Source organism: Pundamilia nyererei, unplaced genomic scaffold (assembly GCF_000239375.1).
Source record: "Pundamilia nyererei isolate P.nyererei 1_Seehausen unplaced genomic scaffold, PunNye1.0 scaffold00139, whole genome shotgun sequence".
Taxonomy (NCBI): Eukaryota; Metazoa; Chordata; class Actinopteri; order Cichliformes; family Cichlidae; genus Pundamilia; species Pundamilia nyererei.
This window is the reverse complement of record NW_005187540.1, coordinates 1373274-1395466: the sequence shown is the minus strand read 5'-3', so window position 1 is coordinate 1395466 and position 22193 is coordinate 1373274. Positions and strand designations below refer to the sequence as shown.

General features: G+C 45.4%; 1 protein-coding gene across 1 annotated transcript in view; it reads left to right on the top strand.

The window, feature by feature from the left end:
• cpne4a (copine IVa) overlaps positions 1-22193 on the top strand; it is a 102755-nt gene that overhangs the window by 22396 nt on the left and 58166 nt on the right. Inside the window, exon 3 of the mRNA XM_005744196.1 lies at positions 17120-17299. Coding sequence (XP_005744253.1) covers positions 17120-17299 — 180 coding nt within the window. The remainder of the gene's footprint in view (positions 1-17119; positions 17300-22193) is intronic.

Here is a 22193-nt window from a genome sequence, read left to right as displayed (position 1 = left end):
GTGTGTGTGTGTGTGTGTGAGATCTGGACCAGAACTCCTAAGTACGTGCTTCTCAGGTGTGTAATCAGGAGCTTTGGAGCTGGACTCAGGTGTTCCTGTGACAGACGGCTGTTGTCTGTTTACTGCAGTGACGCTATAATAAGAGTGAAAACAGTCCTCTCCCTCCTCGGCGGCGCTCTTCTTCTCCTCTCAGATATCAGCCATCTGGAGGAGCATTTTTGGATGCAGCTCAGCTTCCTTATTGACACGACAGATGATGAAGGAGAAAAGTGATAGAATTCTCTGGTGGATTCTGTTTTTCGGGAGGCTCGGATTAGGCGTCGGGTCCAAACACAGTGGGACATTTAACATAAAAATGAGCCTCTGCTGTGCTTCGTTCATGTCTTATTAATGCAGGAAGGTTTTACACAGTTGATGTGCACAGGCAGTACACGTTTAATGACCTCTGCGATGGTTAAAGAGCAGCGAGAGCCGAGCAAGAGGCTGCACGGTCTCTCTTCTGTAACAGCTGTAATTCAAAGCTCCGCCTTTACTAAGAACAGCTGTTCCAGCCTCATGATGTTTCTGTCCTTTATGGAGTGTCAGAAACCTTTTATGATAAACTGGATCGGTCTCACTGAGCAGGCTCACAGAGACCACAGATCAGACAGAGGAGACTCCCCCTCAGAATCAGCTGATCTTTGATTAAAGGATAAAGTAAAGTGATTGTATAGAAGAAACCAGCTGAGGGAGGCTCTTCATCAGTTGTTATCTTGGGGACACTGACCGGGTCATTGTTTCTACCCGGGGGGCAGATGTTGTTGGAGTTCATTAGAGAGAGTGGAGTCCAGAGGGAGCTCCAACCGATCCAGCAGAAGGAATCAGAACACTCGACTGAAGCCGGAGCGAGTGTGCAGGTTTATAACCTTCTACTGTCCTGCTCTCTGACTGAGTCTCAGCTGCAGCTCGTCTTTTCATCACATCGGGGACTCGTTTGAGGCTGAGCAGATAAACAGCTGCTCACAAAGTGATGCCGGAGTGACGTCTTTTAGAAGTTTTTGGACGTACAGATTTGGTCCACTGAAGGACAACGTAGGGCTGTTCGATATAACCATATATATCTGATGATGATATAAAAACATCCATCGTTTCATTTTACGCTATCGTTTGTTTCGTGGTGTCGCAAAATAAACTGTTTATGACAATATTTTTTCATGGTTTTGATCACTGCAGTGGCTGTATTCATTTCCTAAAGTTCTCTCTTTCTCTTATATTTAATATAACCACACTACAGACGGACAAGCGCCTGTTTTTATGCGTTGTCGTTAGCAACAATGACGGTAAAACCACTGCGTGTCCGCTTGTTTATGTTCCACTTAAACCTTTCACAATAAAGCTCAAGATCCTGTTGAGACTTTTCAAAATAAACTGAATCACGTGAAAGAGCAGATTATTTACGGATGAGAAGTAAAAAATCTAAAAAATAAAGCTTAGACCCAAACGTTAGAACGGGCTTCTCCCCGCAGCACGCCGTGTAATAAATACTCACAAAGAAAACGGCGCCGTTACAACTTATGTCTAAAATGTATTGTTTCATGCATCGGTTAAAACACTCGCCTCCAGCTACACGACGCGCAGCTGGAAACACTTCACGCAGGTCGAGCTGCCCGAGATTCACAGAATTTACAGAAAATGTTACATTTTTGTGATTTATATCGTTATCGGACGATAGACGTCTGATATCGGGCTGTGCGATTCTGGTCATATTGCACAGCCCCAGGACAACGTCTTTTTTTTTTTGGACGTCTACTGAACGTCTAGTGTTGACGTCTGCATGGCCTCCGTGTTCAGTCTATTTGTAGTCCACATGTGGTCATTGTGGACGTCTTTTCAACGTCAAACTCGTTATAGACGCCGTTTTTATGCTGCTTCTGTTGAGCCATGTTTTCGTCTTCTCTGGAGGCCACCGGTTCATTTTTCTGTAGCTTTGTTTCCACATTTGTACGCGACTCTATTATCATCTGACACAATCAAATAATGTTATTGGGAGATGATCTGGAACGCTACGCCACCTTCTGACATGGGACAGGTCATAACAGTGACGTGTGAAGGAGTGCGGCGTGATCAGCGGACGTCTGCTTCATGGACGTGGAGCAGAAATGTCCCGAGCTTTACAGGAAGTTCCAACATGTGCTGCTTCCTCTCACGAAGCTTTTCACAATAAAACAGGACACTTGTAAAAATGAACCATATATAATGCCAGTGGTTTTTTACACTTATTAAACTTATTGTACTTCCTTTAAAAGGAATTCCAAATTTTTTCCTTCAACCATTATTACTTTAATGTTTTTAATATTTCAACACATTTTAATAAACAACAGTTTTAACATGGTTACAAAAAAATAAGTTGATTAATTAAAATAAATAAACCGGTTAGAGAAACACAGGAAACACATGCACTGAACACATCAACACTGACCCGTCACAGGCGTCCAATAAAAAATGGCCCAAAGTTCAAATGTTGAACGGCATCTTGACGCCACAGCTGGGTCACGGTTGTCCAGTATTGGTCACGGACCCGTTATAGACGTGAGTCTATCCCACGTCCAGTGTTTGGTGGGTGCAGTGTGCACGGCGCTGAGAGAGAGGCGAGGGCGGGCACGTGACTGAGAGCGTGCCCGATCACGATGTGTGCAGCCAGGGAGGCCTTTGCTCATCCTGCTGGTGCGCCGTGCACGGCTGCGACGTGAAGGCACGAGTGGCGTGCGGCCTGGACCCAGCACCTGCTCACAGCCCGGTGAGTTTTTTAGTTGAGTGCTGGTGTCTGACATGAAGGCAACCCCTCAGGTTTCGGCCGCTTCCTGCTCCCAGCTGGAGCCTTTCCTGCGTCGTCCTCTCCTGCAGCGTCATAATGAGATCATCTCCTTTTCAAATCTCTTTTTATGTAAATTTGGACTAAATTGTTTAATGATTGTCTTTATTTGAAAGCCCCCGCCGGCCTGCTGAGTAAACAAGAAAACAGTTGATATCAGTGCTAATAGTGTGTCAGCTCATCAGTGGGAAGACAAAGCGAGTGATTGTTGCTGATGGAGTGATTAAGGGGCGAGGGCACCGCCATTAAAACCCAATCAGCCTCCTCATCAGCAGCTGTGCGTTATTGTCACTTCAAACAGATTTTCCTCTCCTTCTTTCTCTGGGAAGCGAGCGGCGCTCCGGGGAAACGCTCCTCTGTGAACGCCGCTGCTGTTTTAGCCTCTTTCAGCGCCTTGTTTTGGTTACCCTGCACGTTTAATCGCATTCTTATCAACCTGCGGCTGGAACGAGAGCTCATTTTGGCTCCACTGAGACAGGGTTTATTCCCCCCGGGGAGCTGGTGTTAATATAACCTGCCCTGCTGTGATTTTAATGCAGTCTGGAGTTTATGTGGGTCATTTTCACCCCCCCTCAGTCATAATTACAGCTGAAATGACCTCCTGTGCTTTTCCAGTGCCTTCTCCTTCCCTAATTTAAACACTAGATTTGAAAGAACTTCTGCCTGTCCTTCTTTTTGAATCAGGTCACCACGAGCACCTCCATGCCATCCTATCTGAGAGCCTGCATGAGAGAAAGAGTTCAGTCTTTTATTAGAGCCAGACTCACTCCCACCGCTGCTCTGTTTGGACACTAAATGACATTTTAGCCTTTAATTATTTACATTTCCCTGAATCCTGCCTTTAAATATGTGCTGAACTACCTGCTGGATGCACGGACAGGTTTGTTCTGAGGAAATCTCAGAGCTTCTTGTGGAGCTGAATTCCCTCTGAAATGACCCACTTGTGACTGTGGAGGACGGCTGCAGTTCACGTCACGCCGTGTTTGCCCTCCAGCTCTGCAGCGCCTCCCTGAGGCAGTAGGAAGTATGACACACGATCCGTCTGAGCGCCTCATCGTTCCTAACATATGGTCCGCTACAAAAGACTGTTGAAGTCGGCTCATTTCTTCTAGTTGTTGGGTTGTGATTTGTCTTAAACCCACGTTTTACTTTAAAAAGCCACTAAAAGGAAACCGTGCAGGGATGTTTTCACAGCAAATGGTTCTCCAAAAGCTTCTGGATTATGTAAGAACATCAAATACAGGTAAAATATTAAAGCTGAGTTATAAACCGCTTTAATGTCGCTTCTGTGTTTGGTGTGACGATGCTGAGTATCCATCCACACGGTCCGATTCAGCTGCATGATAGGAAACACCTCCTGTGGGACCCACCACAGCGGCGCTTAATTAAAACAGTCCAGTTTGTACAGCTGCTGTACAGGAGTAAACGATCTACTGGGACCAGAGCAGGTACGTTTATTCCTGCTGTGGACTGTGGGACGGCCTCGCTGCTGCAGGGTACGGCACTTCTGTTTTGTCACTTAACTCTGAGAGATAAACAAACAAACATCCTGATCGTGTGCTATCTCCCACCGAGGGAGGAATGAGCCAACATACAGAAGGATGGAGGCGATCGGCACACCGCCGCCTGCCTCGCCGCCTGCCTCGCCGCCTGCCTCGCCGCCTGCCTCGCCGCCTGCCTCGCCTCTGTGCTGGCATCTGTGCAGGACCCTGCTGCGAGTGGGCCGGCGTTGTTCTCGCTGCTGTGGGGTTTGAGTCTCTGGGTGTCAGCGGGGATTATGATCCGGGTGAGCTCGGCTCTGCCGCAGCTCTTGATGCTCGTTCAGGGCCCAGCGATGCCAGTAAGTCATCAAAGTGTAATGGTGGTTTTATTCTAATGTTTGCACTGAGGCTGTGGTTATAAATGTTTTATTGGCCCGGGGACTGTCTTTAGTGCTGTGGACGCCCCTCTCTCCTCCCTCTGGCTTCTTTCTCTCTCCCTCATGTTTTTAATTGAACTCTCCCTTCAGTTAAATCTGATCTAATTTCATCTGAAGCTGCCTGAGCTGTGTTTAGTCAGCTGTCGGGCTTCAGTTTGGACACTGACAGAAGCCAGTGAGCAGATTTCCTTCAAAACTCGTGTCTTTAAAGCAGGACACACATGTTATTCATGAGTCTACAGCCGGGCAGTGTTTGTGTGTTACGTGCTGGATGTGTAACATGCAAACAGGTGCGACTGCAGCAGTTTCTGTCCTCTCTGACAGACGCAGAGTAAGTTTGAGAGTGCTGGCTCAGACAGCTGAGATGGTGACGTCAGCTGTGACATTTTCTGCTCGTCGCTCTGTCACTGAAATCTTCAGGGATGGAAGAGTGAAGCTTTAAGACGATAACACGACAAAACAGCTGCAAAGACACAGAATCAGAGCAGAGACACAGAAACTACAAAAACAGATACAAACACAGCGAGACACCGAGTGCCCGCAAAGAGACGCCAACCGAGCTCAAAGCGCAAAACAGACACGACAGAATAGAAATCATTACAGGCTCGGACATGTAAACTGCACTGGAGCTCAGTTTAACATTTATTAGTGTGGAAATCCTGCTTCTCACATACAAGGTCTTAAATAATCAGGCCCCATCTTATCTTAATGACCTTGTAGTACCATATCACCCTATTAGAGCACTTCGCTCTTGCTCTGCAGGCCTACTTGTTGTTCCTAGAGTATTTAAAAGTAGAATGGGAGGCAGAGCCTTCAGTTTTCAGGCCCCTCTTCTGTGGAACCAGCTTCCAGTTTGGATTCAGGAGACAGACACTATCTCTACTTTCAAGATTAGGCTTCAAACTTTCCTTTTTGCTAAAGCATATAGTTAGGGCTGGACCAGGTGACCCTGAATTCTCCCTTAGTTATGCTGCAATAGACGTAGGCTGCCGGGGATTCCCATGATGCACTGGGTGTTTATACACTCACCTGTTTAAAGTTTGCATTATTAGGGGCGTGGCCTCTTTGACTGACAGGTGGATGCAGTCGCTAACTGTGTGTTAACTAATCAGCTTATTCCCTGAACTGGACCGTTTGCATCATTTCTAATGCAGCTATGTGACCATGAACACGGCTGCTGTAAGGTCCGGTCTGTCAGCTATCGTCCAGTGTTGCTGATAAAGTGATAAAACTCTGGTTTTTACTGACCTTTCCAACTTCAATCAAAGGAGTGAAATAACGTAAAGTGAGTGTAACATCTTTGCTCCAAAAAGTCGTACACCCGCTTTACAAACGCTCCCGTGTCGTGTTGGCATCGTTCTGCTGCGCAGGAAGGACGACCTGGGGCCCATTTTTCTGCTGACTCTGCAGAACGGCGAGGACAAATTTCTTAAAAACCACAAACACACAAAGGAGGGAAAATCACATGATCACAGAGGAAGATTCATTTTAACAGCGTTGACACTAAAGACCAAAGAGGGGCTGTTTATGTGTGCAGGGCTGTGATGAAGCCTGCTGTAAGACTCGCTCAGACCTGGTTTCTGGTCTCTGTCGTCCCACTTTGTGTTTTTATTTTTAGCCGTCTGGAAATCCAGATGAAATGTCGCTCGGTGTCCGCACAGACACACACCCCTCCTCTTCCTCCCCTCTCTTCTCTCTCCACACTCGCTCTTATTCTTCCCCTCGTCCCACTTTCGTCTTCGCTTCATCTCTGAATGTCTGGCTTTCTGTTCAGGTTCGCGTCTTTCTGCCGAACGTTGAAGAGGAGGTGGGATGGCGTCACAGAAGAGTCTGAAGAACGATTTTCTCTCTTTGTCACGGCAGAGCTGAGATGTGGAGAAAGACGATGCTTCTTGTTCTTCAGATGCAGATTAGATCAGACTTTGAGGGATTGTGTGTTTCCTGAGATAGATGACAGGACCTTTGTGCACTTCACATCTAGAATCACAGCACGTGTTTCCCGGCTTTCTTTCCACTTCTCAGTTTTCTGATCGTTTGGCTGAAAATAAAAATGCAAACTTAAACAGAAGCTGTGTGAGCTTTAGATGCAAACCACTTTCCTTTGCATTTCAATTTGAAGCTCTCGTCATCCGCTGAGACTTCATGTTAATGTTTGGCTGATCTCTCTCAGGTCCATCTCTGCACCTCTGAACTGCTTTCAATGCAGATTAATCTGAAATAAATGAGATTTTAGAGATTTTGAACGTGGCTGTTGTTTCAGAACGTGCTGATCTGCTGGATTTTCCCACATAACCATCTCTGGGGTTTACAGGAAGTGATCAGAAGCTGTGTGATGATGTCATGCCAATATGACCAACATCTGTGAGGAATGTTTTCAGCGCCTCGCTGAATCTTTGTCACGAAGATTTAAAGCAGCTCTGAAGACAAAAGGATGTACCTAATGATGTGGCTATGAGTGCATACAGACAGGACTGAATGCACAATTAGGCACAAAAGGGAACAATTTGAAGTTCTCATTATCCGCAGACAGAACAGGAACACAGACAATATAATAACCGCAGGCGTCGCCCCCTGCAGGCACTAAAAATACTGCAGGTTTAAGCGGTTTGAGCCCTTTTGTTTGGTTCAGAAACTCCATCTTTTATAAGACGATGACACAGAGGTAGGGAATCAGTGGGAGGAGTCAGACAGGAAGACACAAGGAAGAGAAACTGTCAAAGTAAAACAGGAAATGGAAACCAGGAAGACAGACATGAGAAGCCAACTAGAAACTAAAATCAGGATATGGAAAAAAATCAAACCTCTTCCATGATCGCCACAATAAAGTGCCCTGTGGGGATCTATTGTAGTTGAATATGATAGTTATTAGTGATATGATGATAGTGCACCGCATGTTATCACGGCTCCAGCAGCAATAAAGACTCCGTAGATTATCCGATGGTCACGATGAGATTTAAATTAAATTTGTATGTAAATAACAAAGTGTGCACGGCGTCCTTCAGCCTGGTGTTCTTTGTCTTTGTTACAGATCTAATTTAAAACAATGGCAGCTGTGTTTTTGTCAGATTGTAATTTTAACTACGAATCTTCACACCTCTCTTTCACACAACCCCCACAATCCTCTCATCACACTCAGACGTATATATGAATGTGCATTAAGACCACATTTTATTTTTATAGTGCTTTTTTGCTGCTGCTTCATTAGAGAAGCTGCGAACAGGAGACGAAAGACGTGAGAAAAGTATATGAACACGGCTCAACATTAAAGTAATTCGCCAGTTTTCCTGTAATAGACCCGCCTGTTTCAAAGCTCCGAACGCTCGTTGTAGTGCGACAGGGAAGAAAGGTTCACTTGGATCTATTTACAGACACATTTACAGAAAGATGCATTTCAGAGGCTTCGAGTGTTTTTGTGCTGCTGCAAAGAAGATTTCTCTGAGGAGGAGTGACAAACCTCTCCATCTTATCTAAACACAAATGCAGCGCATGTGGTTCCTGGGATCATATAAGTGCAAGCTGTGTGTGTGGACATCAGGTTTAAAGCATTTAGATCAGGGTTGTCAAACACGAGGTCTGTGTAACCCGTCTGGTCCGTTTAAGGCAGATTCACTCGGGCCGTCGGTCAAAGTGAAAAACGGCTCAAAGAAATTGACAGGTGTGTTTGTTTTGGTGACTTCGTTAGCAGGTGCGGGTCGTTCCTGCAGCTGTGGGGAGGCCCACCATGACATCACCGCCACACTCTCTCACTGAGATGCTTAAAGTGATAGTTGAACAGGTGATCTGAGGCTCACCTGGAGGACCAGAGGAGAAGGTTTTGCTCCTGATGCTTTCTTTAACAAGCACGAGGCGTTCAGTCTGTTATTTGTGGTCAATTTCTTCTTTTGTGGTTTTCTTCTCCCTTTACTGCCCCCTACAGTTCAGACTCTTGGGGCAGGCTGACGATGTTAGCGAGTGCCACAAGAAGTTTGATTTAATGTTTTGGTGGAAATAAAATAAGTTAATGGCGCTGACACACTGAGGCGTGTCACAGGCTGGGTCTCAGTACATTTTGTATTCGTCTCATTTTAGATTCGTGATTAGTTCATGTGTCGTTCCTGTTTAGCTTTTAGTTGAGGTTAAAGGCAGTCATTATTTATTGTTTCCTTGGTTTCTGTGTTTGGGTTCTTGTGTCGTTTATCGCGTGTTCGGTCTACTAAGCTTGTGTTGTCATGTCTAGTTTCAGTGTTTCCTGTTTTATTTTGAAGGATTCTCGTGTATTTAGTTTCACTTCCCCTGTGCTGTCACTGGGCTCATGTCAGTCAGCTGTTCGTGTGTTCCTCTGTTTTCAGTGTGTCATTGTCAGATCGTCTGCTTTGTTTTCAGGCCAAGAGTTCGTGTCAAGTTTTCGCACGTCAGGTCCTGTTGTTTTTATTTAATTCAGCTCCCGGTTTAGTTTATTGTTAGTTTTGCCTTTTGTTTGCAGTTATTTGGCTCGTTTGTGGTTATTCAAGTCACGTTTTGTTTCGTCTGCATTTGGGTCCATCTTTCCCTCTGCACACAGTCAGCCCCCTGATTGTGACAGACTGTCAGGTGTACCTGAGGATAATGACCTGGATGTGATGTTTGGGCTCATCGTCCCGCTGCAGGATCTCTGCTCTGAGGCTCTGTTACAGGTGAGCTGCTCAGGCTGCTGCAGCCTGTCTGTCGACTAACACAGCGCCTGGGTCAATCGGGGTCTCCGCCATCATCATCGTCGTCGTCGGATGTGAAGCAGAATTTGCTCATCGTCTCTCCTGTGAGTCTGACCTGCTCTGTGTGTGATCCTCAGCAGACGAGTCAGCGCCGACGTGATGAACATGTGGAAACAACAGAAACATGAGTTTGTCTCCTGGAAACCCAAAGAAGCGAAACGCTGCTTTCATAGTTGGTGCTGAAAGTGTAAAGTGTGCGTGTTCGTCCCCATAGGGAAATAATTCCTCTGTATTTAACCCATTCACCCAGTGAAGCAGTGGGCAGCCACCAGTGCAGCGCCCGGGGAGCAGTGTGTAGGGACGGTACCTTGCTCAGGGGTACCTCAGGGTAGCCGTTCAGTGGAGTCGAACCCCCGACCTTCCGATCATGGGGCCACCACTCTACCTACTGAGCTATCCCTGCCTCTGCCTTTGACTTTTGGCTCGATTTGGTCGATTTTCTCCAGAAGCTTTTGTGTGTTTGCAGCTTCACATTAATGAGAAGAAAAAGTGTAACCGTGGCGTTTCTGCTGAAGCAGCTCTCTGATTGGCTCAACAGATTTACTTCAGTCTTTATTCTTTTGTCTTCACCTGGACGACCGAGTCATTTGTTAGATGTGTTTTTTGTGAGGATCTACAGGTGTGTTTATTAATATTCGTGTAACTGATCTGAGCTCTGCCTCAGTTTTGACCTCAGATCAGTGGGAAAAATGTTATTTTCACTTTAACTTTGAGCAGCTGAAAGAGGAACGACAGGGAGTTGTAACAGGTCTGCTCAGCTTCAGTGCTCACGTACTTTCTGTTTTCCTGTCTTCTTTTCTAATCTGCTCCTGACTTTATTTTTGAGGCTGAACACATTAAAGATACCATCAACCCTTTTAAGCACATAACTAGTTTTAAATCCCGCTAGAATTGCAACCACATTAGCTAGCGCAATAATTAAAGCACTGACAACAACAAAAACATTATAATCCAGAAACGCACTTTGCTGATCTGATCAGCTGTTCATAGCACTTCCTACGTTGGAATAACGATTGGCCCCAACCAATCACAGCAGATGGCCCCGCCCCTCCCTGAGCCTGGTTCTGCTGGAGGTTTCTTCCTGTTAAAAGGGAGTTTTTCCTTCCCACTGTCGCCAAAGTGCTCATAGGGGGTCATATGATTGTTGGGTTTTTCTCTGTATCTATGAAGTGCCTTGAGGCGATTTTTGTTGTGATTTGGCGCTATATAAATAAAATTGAATTGAATTGAATTGAATTGAATAAACATCAGTGCAGACTCGCACACGTCCGCCATTACCTGCCAAAAGTGGAAGTGACGTCACTCAAAAATGAAACTATGAAGACACTCAAAATAAATTTCCTGTGGTTGGAAATTATTTTGTGCAACTTTTTTGCATTTACAGTTTTGAGGAATAACAATAATAATAACAACAATAATAATAATAACAACGACAACGACAACAATAACAATAATAATACAATAATAACAACAATAACAATAATAATAATAATAATAATGATGATGGATTGCATTTATAGAGCTTTTCGAGACCCTCAAAGCGCTCTACAGTTCCACTATTCATTCACTCTCACATTCACACACTGGTGGAGGCAGCTACCTCTGACATTTCTGTAACTACAAATATGTGTAAAATAAAAGAACAAACCAAAAACGATTTTAATTTTTATTGCAGTTTATGTAGTTAGTGTGGACTTAATGCAAACACATGATTCAAATCTGGGCTGTAACGGTTGTATTGATGTACAGCAACTTGAAATGTTTGAAAAAATGGCAGCATGTAAGAATATAAAGAGAAGGTAAAAGTTCAGATTTGAAAAATGATTTCCTGTGCGTGCACATCTGTGACAGTGACGGCGTGCTGGACTTTGCTCGAGCTTCGGTTTTCCGCACTCTTCACCCGTGGTTGTGGTTCAGGAAGCGAGCGCAGAGCGCTTCCATCACCGCGCTTTGCAGCAACACCATCCCTGCAGAAGCCAGCGTATCCATGACGGTGATTGTGACTCATGAATGATGTCACACAGTATTTTTGGTGCTTTCTAAGAACACAAACATTTTGGGGCCTGACGACACCCCAGGCTCTGGAACTGCACCTCAGCTCCGTGGACTCTCTTAAAAAGCAGCTAAACTCGTTCAACACTCGGTGTTTATATTTTTAGCCTTGTTGTTGTTGTGAATCACTTTGTGAGTTTTATCTGTTATATTAATAACATTTTACTGGAACGGACGCGGCCTCGCAGGCATGGCACAGGAGTGGCATCCATCTGATCAGGGATTTGTTCTTTGGCATATTTGGATCCTTTGAATAACTACCAGGGAAATTTACTTACACACACACACACACACACACAGTGTAGACAATAAGGACATCATTTCCCAGATTTATGGATTCATTTGTGAGATGTTGCCTCATCAGCAGACCCTTTCAGATGGATGCTGACACTAGCTGTGCATCGCCTCCATTACACTAAAGTGAACTCATGAATCAGCTTCAATCCTCCTGTTGTGCTCACGCTCAGTGCTCAGTGCATTCTGGCTTTTAGTCGGATCCTGACTGCCGTCATTACTGTGAGAGCTTCAAATGCTACCTGCTCAATAATTATCTATAACGCCGTTTCTCTCGCTCTTCATCTTATTTCTGTAAACTGGAACGTCCTGAGTCCCCCTCAGGTGGCCCAGGGATGTGACATTTGAGGTTTGGGAAATTAAATATGAACTAAAAGGAACCAATGATGAGTTTAATGATGATGATGATGTGTGTGTTTCTTTTTGTTGAGTTTTATATCCTCATCATATGTCATTCATATTCACACACAGACCGTATCTGGACAGAACGGTAATATGTGGTAATCTGAGTGTTACTGTATAATATGACTACACTTAATAAAGAAAAAAAGGAAGTCTCTCAGGAAGTGCCCGCCCCTCAGCTTCCAGATGAGCTTCATGGATGAGATGATGTGTGAGAGGAGAGCAGTTTGAAGGTTTGAACATCCTTCGCGTTCTGTCCCGTGTTGTTCTGTTTCCGTCTGCTGACGCAGACGCCATGGCGTGAGGAGAATGTGGACCCAAATGCAGCCACAGAGACGAGGGTGGATGATAATGAAAAGTGAGCCTTTATTTCTGGCAAAACACTGCAAACAGGAGGAAGTGAGAGAACTAACAAAAGCCCAGACTGGGGAAAACTAAGCATAACACATAACCTGAGGACGAAGACCAGAAGCAAGGACTGAGAAACCAGGAAATGCAGAGGCAGCACAGAGGAAGATGGAGGAACGGAGGGAACACAGCTGTGAACAATAAGACATGACGAGACCGGGAGGAAGCAAAACCGAATACACTGACACGGGACGCAGACTGTCAAAGTAAAACAGGAAACACATGAACACAGAGGCAACGACGACTAGATGTAACACAAGGGACACAAAGGAGGCGCAATAACAAAACCTGAAGAGCAAAAAACACTAAACAATGGCTAAAGGACATGAACCCAGTAAATCACAGAATGCAGATAAATGCAGCACAAACCACCGAGTCTCCAGACACCAGGGTCACATTTGCATGTTTCAGGTTCTGCAGTGAGGACGGGTTCTTGCGGTCTGTGCTTATTCAGTCTCTTGGTGTTTTGGGACGCCTCCTCGACCCGGATGTTCTCCCAGTGTTGCTCGGTCTCAGCTCTGGGAGGGGGGCGGGGTCTGTTCTGGTCCCGTTGTTCCAGGTTTCAGCTTGGAGTCCAGCCCGGTCCAGTCCAGAACTCGGTCCTTCAGGGTTGCTGTCGCAGCTTTGGTGGCTCGCTTGGCAGCGTCCAAAGCCTTGCTCATGGGCACGTGTGGAAAATTAAACATTTATTGGCTTCCATGTATTAGACAGTGCTGCAGGTGCAGGTATGAAACGCTTGTCTTCAGTTTTTCTCCCTGAAACAAATTCAGGTTTCATCTCTCACAGTTCAGACTCTTTGCAGTGAAACGTGCAGCAGCTGAATTTATGATCAGAGCGGGACCTTCAGCTTCGTGCTGACATCTTCTCTTTATCATAAACTGCTCATTTGTTTTACAGAGGAAACAAAAAAGCCTTGACGGATGCTTGAACGCTTCTGTTTCTGACTAATGAGAGACGCCGAGACTGCAGATCTTCAGGACCTTTTGTTTTCACATCAAACTGCTGAGCGAACCTGTGGGATGATTTCCTGCTTTCAGATGTTTCGGAGCCAGCGGAGCTCTTACACTCGTTCTCAGACACTCGCAGGACGTCGGGTTTCCTCTCACGCTCCACGCTGGATTTCTTTTCAGCTGATTCACCATCTGTCCCTTATAACAAGGAGACGAGGATGACTCTGACTGTTGGACTCGGACTTCGACTGCACGCAGCTTCTCAGCAGCTCGCTGCTAATTTAAGACTTCATCACTTCCTGACCACAATCGTTTTCCTGCTCTGACTTATGGATCAGATCTCACACTGTGGTCCTTAGAGCCGCACGTTTTACACCAGGGGGAGTGTGGACTCACACAGTCAGTCACACACTGACTGTGTGAGTCAGTAGGAGAAAAAATGACGTATATTGTACTCGTACACTGATTACTGTGGACGTACATCTCCCCACAAATTGATGTGTGCTGATAAAAACAGACTGAGTCCATTGAAAATACATAGAAGTGATGAGAGTTTGTGGAAGCCGCCATCTTGCCCTTCATGTTGAATGTAGTGGTTCCACATCATATGTACTCTTAGATTTAAAGATCACAAGTAGCTCTTTTAAACGGTGACCATTTAACATTTGTACGTGTACAGTTTCACCATGTCGTTCTCCTCCTTCCCCTCCCCTCAGCTGTGTGGCAGGAAGGATGTAGGACCCAAACCCAGGACTCATACACAGAGAGGAAACTCAAAACAGCTTCATCGCTGGAAAAACTCGAGCGATGAATACAACAAACTGAACTGGGAACTAGAAAACAAACCAGGAACAGAACATTGGGAAATTACTGGGAACACAAAGGAAACACTCAGCCATGATGGTGTGCTATGGTTAACGACGTGACAACAGACAGAGGAAAACACAAACACGCTTAAATACACGAGGGAAACACAGCTGGGACTAATCTGACACAACGAGACGAGGAGGACCTAAAACTGAATATACTCACACAGAACTATCAAAATAAAACAGGAAACCAGAGGCTGACACTGAAATTGACAGAACATAAGGAACAGAGGGCGCACAGAGACAAGACTAACAAACTACGACATGGAGACACGACTGAGTGTGGGACATGGAACAAACATGAAGACAGAACCAAAGCTACATTAGAGACACGACACACTAAACATGGAACAAAACCTACGAACTAGAAATCACAAAGCACTGAAGAACTCAGAGCCAGAAAATACAAAAAACTAAACCACAAGAAAAGCACAAAATCACAGAATATCACAGAATCCAAACATCAACACTGGGTCACCTGACTGAGGACCATCATCACCTCAAGCCTCGTCTCCTGAACTGAAGTCAGGCCTCTAAAATGCTCCTCCCCCTTTTGTGAGTGTGGACGCTTCGTCTCTTTGCCCTTTAAATGCTTTGCTTCTTTTATTGATTTTCATGCTGATTTTTTTCCCTTTTTTCCGTATGAGCTTACCTGCGATAGCTTCTGGACACTTATAGATCATTAGGACTAAAGCGTTCTTAACAGAAACAGCAACATTTTTATAGTTACCTTATCCTCAGCGCTCCGTGTGTCTGTGGCCTAGACACAGCTGAAGCCTGATTACAGCGTCTGGGCACCGAACAGCCTCAATAGCCTGGAAAGGTGCTAACCGCTAGGCTAACTAGCAACAACATACCTTCCCTCTCCACAGAAGACGACCACAGCCTCCTGCAGAAGATTGCAGTACTGGAGACTGGCCTTCACTTCCTACGAGACAGAGAAGCTCTTCTACCCCTGTATACGAGAGGAAACAGGACTGGACAACCGTGAATAGGAAGGTTAACGACAAACCTCCAAAACAACTGAATGTGAACCTGCAGAACAGATTTGCTCCACTATCAAAGGACCCTGGATCTATATTGGACAACCATCCATATAAAAGTAGCGAAGTAAGGCCTGAAAATCTGTTGAAAAGTAAAAGGCCACAGGGAAAGCTAAAGGCTAGGCCTGCTGGTCTATAAAGCTCTGAATGGTTTAGGACCAAAATACATCAGTGACCTCCTGACCCAGTATGAACCTTCCAGATCCCTCAGGTCATCTGGATCCGGTCTTTTATCAGTTCCCAGAGTCCGAACCAGACACGGAGAAGCTGCATTCAGCTTTTATGCTCCTTATATCTGGAACAAACTCCCAGAAAGCCTCAGATCAGCTGAAACACTCAGTTTATTTAAATCCAGGTTGAAGACTCACCTGTTCTCAGCTGCATTTGATTAAAGCACCAAATCCAACAACACCTGGTGATAAGCTAACATTATACCAGCTAATGTCACGCGTCCTAAAAAATAAACAGTTTGATTACGTTCTCACATCATATGTTTGTTCACTAAATGTCCAAGTCCAGCAATATGAGATCCACGTTAAAGACAGTTTTCATAACACAGCTATGAAGCTAGCAGAAGCTAGCAGAAGCTAGCAGAAGCTAGCAGAAGCTAGCAGAAGCTAGCAGAAGCTAGCAGAAGCTAGCAGAAGCTAGCAGAAGCTAGCAGAAGCTAGCAGAAGCTAGCAGAAGCTAGCAGAAGCTAGCAGAAGCTAGCAGAAGCTAGCAGAAGCTAGCAGCTACATCATAACATCAGCACTTACTGACGTAAAAGTTCAGGATGTTTTCACAGGTCAGACAGAAGTGAGCTTCACTTTATCCTCTTTTAGATAAAAACATTAAAAAGAAAACAAAAACCAACCCTCATTTGAGTTTACATTTATTTAACCAAAAAAAGTTTTCATTGATGTAATTTACACAGAAAAATAATTAAGTAATAAAATAATGTTAAAGTTTAAAACAAAGATTGAGAAAAAGAAGAAATTCTGAGACTGTGCCAACAAAGCCTGCCCTTCAAAATCATCACTAGATGCAGTGATGTGGGACTGCACCGGGTGAAATGCTCCCTGTTAGCCCAGGTTAGTCCCTCTGACTCCCCCAACGTGTGAAAACTATGACCTTCAACTTGATTTAGAAAGCAGACAACGTCTCCGACTGCAAACTCAGGCTGACGGGCTGGATGCTGAGCCACGATGACTCCAGAGTTCAGGCTGTTTTTGCTAAAGTTTCTCCCAGAGACGCCGCGGGCGATAAAGAGGGACTCAGCATTTAGAGTCTGAACCTGAACATGCTTCTGATCTGTGGCTCTTTCGCTGTGAAGACGCGCTTACTTTTGATGGTTGCTGGAGTCCTTCAGACTTCTACACGATGCTGCTTCTGCTGCACCTGCAAGTGTTCTAAAAAACTGATGTAATGCAGTCATGATTCCTCATGACTCTGGAAAATTAATAATCACACATATTTGTGCACGACAGGAATGAAAGAATGAAAAGTCGCACCTTGGATTAGCTTTCATACCACTCATGTTCATGTAATATTTGCAGTTAACGTGCAGGTGCAAGCCATCGAGCAATAACTCACGTTATTTCGTCCTTTGGTATCCTGCAGGTGGATCGGACGGAGGTGATCCGCAGCTGCGTCAACCCTACCTACTCAAAGGTTTTCACGCTGGACTTTTATTTTGAAGAGGTGCAGCGTCTGCGCTTCGAGCTGTACGACATCAACAGCAGCCACAACGGCCTGAAGGAGGCGATCTTCCTGGGATCGGTGGAGTGCACGCTGGGACAGGTGAGTCACAGTTCCTTCTTTATTATTTATGGTCTTTATTTAACGTCAAGCCTCCCGTCAGACGATCTTACTTCCATTTAAGAAACTTCTCTGAAACAGTTGAATGAAAACTGAAGTTTCTATTTTTCCACACGCCTGACAAATACCTGAGAGCCAATGAAAACAAGTAAACAGGAATAAATGAGCCTGAGTGTCACGAAACTGAAGAGCGAGACTGAGATCTGCCAGAGGACGCCTGCCGTGTGTGTGTGTGCTTTCACAGGTAAACATTAGGAAGCTGTCAGTCATCAGCCTCACTTCAGCTGAAGGTCTGAACGTCTCTTTTTGTTCCCAGTGAAGTTTGTAACACCGACAGACTTCCAAAGCTTCTGCTAATAGATCAGCACTTCAGAAAAACATCGGTAAACAGAAGTCTGAGCTTCTCTTCGGGCTTGTTTTCTTTTCTCGATGAAAAGCTAATTGTTTGCCGTGTTTTTGTCAGCCAGCAGCTTTTCAGAGACTCAATTACAGCCTGCGTGCAGCAGACACAATAAAGTGGGAATAAAACACATTTGTGTGTGTGTGTCGCTCACTGAAGTTGTGGAATGACCGGTTCATGCACGCTCTCACAACATTTATAAAAATCTGACTTGATAAAAATCATTATTTGTCTGCCTGAGACACAAAATGAGTTTTCAGCCTCTCCACATGACACACGTGTGTGTTTGCTAACCGAGCAGCAGCTGACGAGGCTCCGAATCATAATCCTGTTTTTTTCAGAACGTTTTCACTACAAACTACACCTGAAAATCTGAACTTCTAATTTCATGTTTAAACTTAATCTGCAGTTCCTCTTGTGTCCACTAGAGGCACCAAAAGTGTCTCCCATGTAAAAAAGCTCAATATTACAGCAGTTTTTTTTAAGTGCACATTTGGGGGTTTGGTGCCAATAATCTTCACTGATAGATGGATGGAAAAAGAAAAAATAGCTCAAAGAAAAAGACAAAACACTGAATGTGTAACAGCTCGTCACATGGATGCCTGTAAAATCCCAGTGCCTGATGGGTAAGCATCATCTGTCAGTGTTCAGAGTTAAGCCCATTCCAGATATACAACATTCCCTCTGTACATCGGTTGCCAGAGGAAATTCCAGGCTCTGGTTGCCTAGGTCAGCGGTCCCCAACCCCCGGGCCTCAGTCCGTGAGTCGTTTGGTACCGGGCCGCGAGAGTTGAGGCTCAGGTGTGAAATGTCTGGTTTTCAGGGTTTTTATCGGTTTTCAGCGTTATTTTGTTATCGTCTTTATCGTTAACTCGGTTTTCCTGGGTCTTTTCACGTGTGTTATGAATAAATCTTCTTTTTTTGGTACCAGTTTTATTTTGTTGTATTTATCCGCGACACCTTAAAGGCCGGTCCGTGAAAATATTGTCGGGCATGAACCGGTCCGTGGCCCCAAAAATGTTGGGGACCGCTGGCCTAGGTAACCCTCATGTGTCAATCACAGCAGTATCCTTCCCTCTAATTGGCTGTCACTTCAGTTGTTTGCATCCAAGTTGAGAACCTGGAGATTTACATTGCCAGCAGTTATTTCACTGGTTGTTGCCTGAAGGTTGAAGGAACATATTTTTACCCAAACAAGGATCTAGTACCTGGAATGAGGATCGTCAACAGACGGACGTCTATGTTCAAGCCATAGATGGATGAAGTCAGTGGAGCGTCACCCACTTGTGAGCTGAAACCTTATGTGGTGAGCGGCTGTGAGGAAGCAGGTTACATATGCAGGATAATTCACCTGAAATGAGTGACTGAGCCCCGAAACTCATCAGGAAGGTGTTGACTGATCTGGTCTAGACCAGTGTTTCCCAACCACTGAAATGATCCGGTGTGCCGTGGAAGATTGTCTGGTTCCACCTGATTAGGTGAAACGCCGACCCTGAAGGCTCTAGCATGAGTAATGGTCAGAAGAAAGCAAAAAAGGTACACTGGGGACAAACCGAGCGCCTTCCACTACACCTGTTTTGCTGGGAAAAGTATCAATATGCTTTTTGTGACATTTTTGTTTGCTGGTGTGCCGTGCGATTTTTCTAATGGGAAATATGTGCCGTGGCTCCAAAAGGGTGGGAAACACTGGTCTAGGCAAGAACGTTTTCCCGTTGTCTTCCATAGACCGGGGAGTCTTTGTTCAACCACAGGTTTCGCCCCCTGGTGGCCTTGAAGCAGAATGCTTCCACTCATTTGTCTGTGGTTCAGAGTGTCTTCCAGTGTTGCCGACTTAGCAACTTTGTCGCTATATTTAGCGAGTTTTCAGACCCTTTGAGCGACATTTTTTCTAAAAAGCGACTAGCAACAGATCTGGCAACTTTTTCTGGTGTTATTGGAGGCTTATTGACAGGTGGTGGACTTAGCTCGCTTGTTCACTTTGCAGCTTACAAAATCCTGCCGTCATTTCTGTTTGCTCGACTCTGTGGAGTCTGTGTCGGCGTCTGAGCTGTTGAACTTTGTGATTAGTCTAACCTGGCACGAGCTACTGTTTGAGACTGCTGAGGGACGGCTTGTGGGAGTGAGCTCAGGTGTCACGAAACGAATCGAATCAACAGGAATAATTTCACGTTTCATTGAAACGTCTGTTTTAAATGTGGCTCAAGGAAAACACAGAAATTAGCTCGCCGACCTGATCGCAGACGTTTTCAGCCTGACTAAATGCAGTGGTGCGTTACTGCGACGACCGTGTGGAGGATGCGTTCAGGATATTTCAGGTTGATGGTCGGCTGCGTTCAGTCCTTTTACTTTGAGATGTTTTCTGGAGAAGACGATGGTCTTTGTTCACAGAGACTGCAGCTTCGCTTTGTTTCTAAGTGAAGTTCTGCCAACTGTGAGTAAATGCCAGTCAGATAGCAGAGTGGCAACAGGCAGCCATCTGCTGTCATTACCAAAGTTTGTGCTGAAACAAAGTTTTCAGCTCGAGAAAAACGTTGGAGTCGGGCTCCAGACGCAGCATCTCTTATTAGAATCACCTAAATTCAGTCTGCGCTATAATGAAAAGATAAATCCACACATAATGCAGTCCAAGGGAATCTACGTGTTGTTTGGTGTTTTGTTAAGAGCTAAAGAATCCGATGAACAGACAGATTTTCCACCTGCTGTTGGTCTCATTAAAAACTGAAGTCGGGAAGTCTGTCAGCTGAGCCTCGTTGTGGATTTCCTTCCGACTGTTTTCAGTTTCCTGCAGGGAAGTAAAAATGTGTTGGAAGAGTTTTAACACACTTATCTGAAGAAGATGATGAGGAGAAGGAGCCAAGTGGGTGATGAAACAATCAGCTCGGATGACTGCGGAAAGTCGGGAAAAGCCTCCTCCTCACCATCGTCTTTGTTTCTGCCAGCAGCGTCAGTTCTGCCAGCTCGTTCAGCAGCCAGATGGCTGACGGAGCACCGCAGGTTTTTAACGGGCCTGGAAGAAGCAGTTCTGGCACACGAGGCGGCAGAGGGGCGAGATTTCACTCCGTAATGAAGTAAAACAGCTTCTTTTTTATCCTGCTGATAGCACAGGTTTGATTTTTAACAGCAGGAGAGGTTTTCATGCTGGAACTGAAGTGGGAACATGGTTCAGGAGCAGTATTTAAACACATTAAAGAATATGTTAACAGCTTGGCATGTCCCGGAAAATCCTGAAAAAAGGAAAACTGATCATCGCCTAAAAGCTGCAAGAAAATCAGATCCAGCACGAAGAGTAGGCTTGAACAAAGCTTTAAAAACGAGCAGGTGAGACACACAAAAGACAAAATTCAAAAAGAATTGAAAAAAGTCCACGACGGCCGGTGTCCCTGCAGGTCTTAGATCTGACCCTGGGCCAACACACCTGAAGCAAACGATTAGTTCATTACCAGGCCTCTGGAGAACTTAACATCTTGAGAAGGTAATTTAGCCATTAAATCAGCGGTGGTGGATCCAGCACACATTTAAAACCTGCAGGACACCGGCCCTCGTGGACTGGGATTGGTGACCCTGTTTTAAAGGCTCCGGAGAACCAGCAGACCTCAGCTGAGCCTGTCATGTGGGGATGTGGGGACAAAGGACCCGGAAGCTGGACTCTTTAGTGAAGACAGTGTGTTTTACAGTGAGGTAAATAACAGATGCACACAGTGTGCTCCCCTCCGACGTCAGTGCTCGTGCTCCCTGCTGTCGTGTTCCTGCACACCCTGTGCGTGCCGTCCTTCTGGTTCCACCTGCAGGAAAACAGCAGAAGCAGCCGTCAACACTGACCCCACGGGCATACGCGAGCTGCACTACCGTACACTGACACACGCTAACGTGGGATGTAACGCAATGATCCCGCGTCAGTGGGAGCGCCAACGCTCTCCTAAGCTCCCCGACGAGCCCTGATCAGCAGCAGGTGTGTGGCAGGGACTTCAGGTGTCATCCATCCAACAGCCACACCCGCAGACATACACAAATACACACACACACCCTGCCTACACATGCAATAAGTGGAACACAGACATGACAGCATTGTGCAGAAGACACACACATCACAAAATAATAATAATACTACTGATACTAATTATAGTCCACACTGCTCACGGACCCCGAGTCCCCGGAACCGGGTCCGTGACAGAGCCTCAGCAGCTCGGTCACCACCCGAGCTTCAACAGGTGACGGTACAAACAAACTGTTTGACCCGAGCGGGAGGAACCACGGCGAGCCTGAAGAAGTGTGACTCTGCAGGGACGGGCGAGGATTTAAGAGTCCTGAGTGCTGATGGAGGGCGTGCTGCCTGTAGCGTTTAAAGTGGGGAGATGTGGGACCTTTAATCTGCTAAGCAGCCTGGTGGCAGATGATCCACAGCAGATTTACAATAGAATAGAATAGAATGGAATAGAATAGCCCTTTATTGTCATTGTATATGTACAACAAAGTTAT